This window comes from Marmota marmota, unplaced genomic scaffold, assembly GCF_001458135.2.
Source record: "Marmota marmota marmota unplaced genomic scaffold, marMar, whole genome shotgun sequence".
In the NCBI taxonomy this organism is placed as follows: Eukaryota; Metazoa; Chordata; class Mammalia; order Rodentia; family Sciuridae; genus Marmota; species Marmota marmota.
In genome coordinates, this window is record NW_025999880.1 from 13,727,621 (window position 1) to 13,730,059 (window position 2,439).

The window sequence follows — 2,439 nt, forward strand, 5'->3', positions numbered from 1 at the left end:
ATTCCCATAAAACAGCATCACAAGATGATGAAGAAAAGTCCTTAAGGTAAATATGAGCCTGGCAGTATTTAAATGAGAATTTTATTTTATTTTTAATATTTATTTTTTAGTTGGACACAATATCTTTATTTATTTTTACGTGGTGCTGAGGATCGAACCCAGGATCGCACATGCTAGGCGAGCGCTCTACCGCTGAGCCACAACCCCAGCCCCTAAATGAGAATTTTAGAACTCATCTATTTCAATCTTCACAGTGAGGAAACTGCTAAAGGCAGGAAGAATACTTCCTCTCATGTCTCCCCTGGCTCCAGGAAAACTAGTTTCCCAGCCTGCTGAGGTCAAAGGCACTAGCAGGGATGCATCTGCTGTCTCCAGTCCTTAAGGAAAGAGAGTGGAGGGCAAGAGGTTTGGGCTGTGCCTGCTCCCACTGTTCACGTGCATCAGACTCAGCTGGAGCCCTTCTTTGAGGCTTTCAGGGACAGGGAAGACCTTGGGTCATTAGCGTGCTGTGCTATTCCCCTTCCAGGCTGGCGGAAGTAGAAGTAGAATGTATGAGTCCTTCCTCCAGGTGGTAGGAAAACTTTACCTTCTTGCCTTACTGGTCACCTTCTCACCCCCACTCTCTATTCCTTTTACCTAGATTTCATAGAATTTTAACAGGGAGCTTAGAAATAGTAGTTTGTCTCTTCCTTTTATAATAAGAAACGGAGAATAAGAAAGGGAAAATATCTTACCCTGTGGTCACAGTTAGTGTCAGAAAATGGTTCCTTTCCAGCTAGGTACTTCTCCATTAATTATACCCACACTTGGGCTGTGAGCAACATTTGATATTGTGAATTAGTAGACACATTTCAATGTAAACATCAGCAATGTTTGAAACAATGCACAGGTTTTTTTTCCTATTGTTTTTTGTTATGTATATGTCTAAACTGATTTTACAACTCAATCATAAGTGACAGCCTGCAATATGGAAATCAGTGAGCTAGACAACTTTACTAATTGGACTTTGGTATTTACTTGATGTAATTCAACTTGTAGGATAAAGCAGCTAGGAAATAGAAACACCTTCTCCCTCAAGAGCCACCCTGCTCCCCACCCCAAAATGATGATACATGTTGAGATTTAAGTCCAAAGAGGACTGATGTGAAAGGCTCTGGAGAGAGTAAAACACTTCAGCCCAGTATGGTTGTGTACTGTACAAGGTACTTAGCCAAGAGGGTAAGCAGAGTTGCTAATCCTGCCTATGCTCATGTGGCTCTTTGGGAACATACATAGAGAGTTCTGGTAGCCCAGCATGCAGGGAATTGTTTTTAGGACCCCAGGTCTAGCATGATTTTGCTCATTGTGCTTATGAACTAAGGTATAGGCTTTGTCCTAAAAAGACCAAAGGTGCACATTACAAAAAGACATGAAAAATGGCATCCATCACTAATTGTCTTGTGCATGTGTTTCCCCCCAGGAGCTGTGTAGGAGAAGCTCAACGGAAAGTGAAAATCAGGTAAATCTGAAGAGAACCCAGTGCTGTGGCCAGGGAAGGCAGCGGGAAGCAGAATTAATGTTCCACTTTCTGTTTTCTAGGAGGGCTTTTTCTGGTTAAGGTGGCCACTTTGGCTTAGAGATATGTACAGACCTCTCAATGCCACACGTAAGAAAAACATGGCACAGAAGCTACATGACAAGGACTCCTCTGATGAGGATGAGATTTTCAATAAGGATGCTGGGTAAGTGACTGGGGGTGATATAAAATTCTCAAGTGAAGAGGTAAGGAAAAGCTTAATTGCTCCTTTCAAGAGTAATAACCTTGGCTTTGTTCTTCTCCCAGGGATGAAGCCCCATCACAGACCTCTGCTTCCTACTGAGGGTGGAGAGTAAATCTGTCTTGCCTCAAGCGACTGGCAAATTTTATTTTCTAATATTGGCTTCTCATCAGTGCTTGTAAAATACTTTTTTTTCTCATATTAAAAGGTACAAAATTCACAACCAATCCTAGCCATGTGGTAAAATGTAACATGTAAATAGTTAAATGTGTGTATATAAACAAGAAGGGCATAGGCAAGTAGAGCTGGTCTAGAGCTAGAATCCGCTATGGCAGCCATGCTTCTGTAAGAGGCAGTGTGTGCAGAGTTGGAAAGAGCTTCTAGGCCTCATGTCCCAGTGTAAATAATCATCTTTCAGAGGGCCAGAAAACACATCATCTTCAAGGAGTGTGGATTTCTAAATAAAATACCAGTTGTTCTGGTGCGCTCTTTCTGGTTCAAGAACCAATCGTTTGAAACTTAGTTGACCTCATGCCCATGAAGATCTTCCACCTTCTGGCCCCTCTCATCAGGTATTGGGGTTGCCAGAATATTTGAATCATTGAACTTGCTGCACTGTGGGGCCAAGCTGTGCTTTTCTTCCCAAGCCTTCAAATCATGTGCAAACATATACCCTGTCTTC

General features: G+C 42.3%; 2 protein-coding genes across 2 annotated transcripts in view; both read left to right on the plus strand.

Annotated features, from left to right (window-relative positions):
* The window catches only part of LOC107150495 (leucine-rich repeat-containing protein 37A3-like), a 35,698-nt gene extending 33,714 nt beyond the window's left edge, over positions 1-1,984 (plus strand). Inside the window, 3 exon segments of the mRNA XM_048789853.1 lie at positions 1-46; positions 1,460-1,498; positions 1,579-1,984. Of these exon segments, the coding sequence (XP_048645810.1) occupies positions 1-46; positions 1,460-1,498; positions 1,579-1,597 (104 nt within the window). The 3' untranslated portion in view covers positions 1,598-1,984.
* Positions 1,657-2,439, plus strand: part of Plekhm1 (pleckstrin homology and RUN domain containing M1) — a 66,610-nt gene continuing 65,827 nt past the window's right edge. The window contains exon 1 of the mRNA XM_015495809.2: positions 1,657-1,721. Coding sequence (XP_015351295.2) covers positions 1,657-1,721 — 65 coding nt within the window. The remainder of the gene's footprint in view (positions 1,722-2,439) is intronic.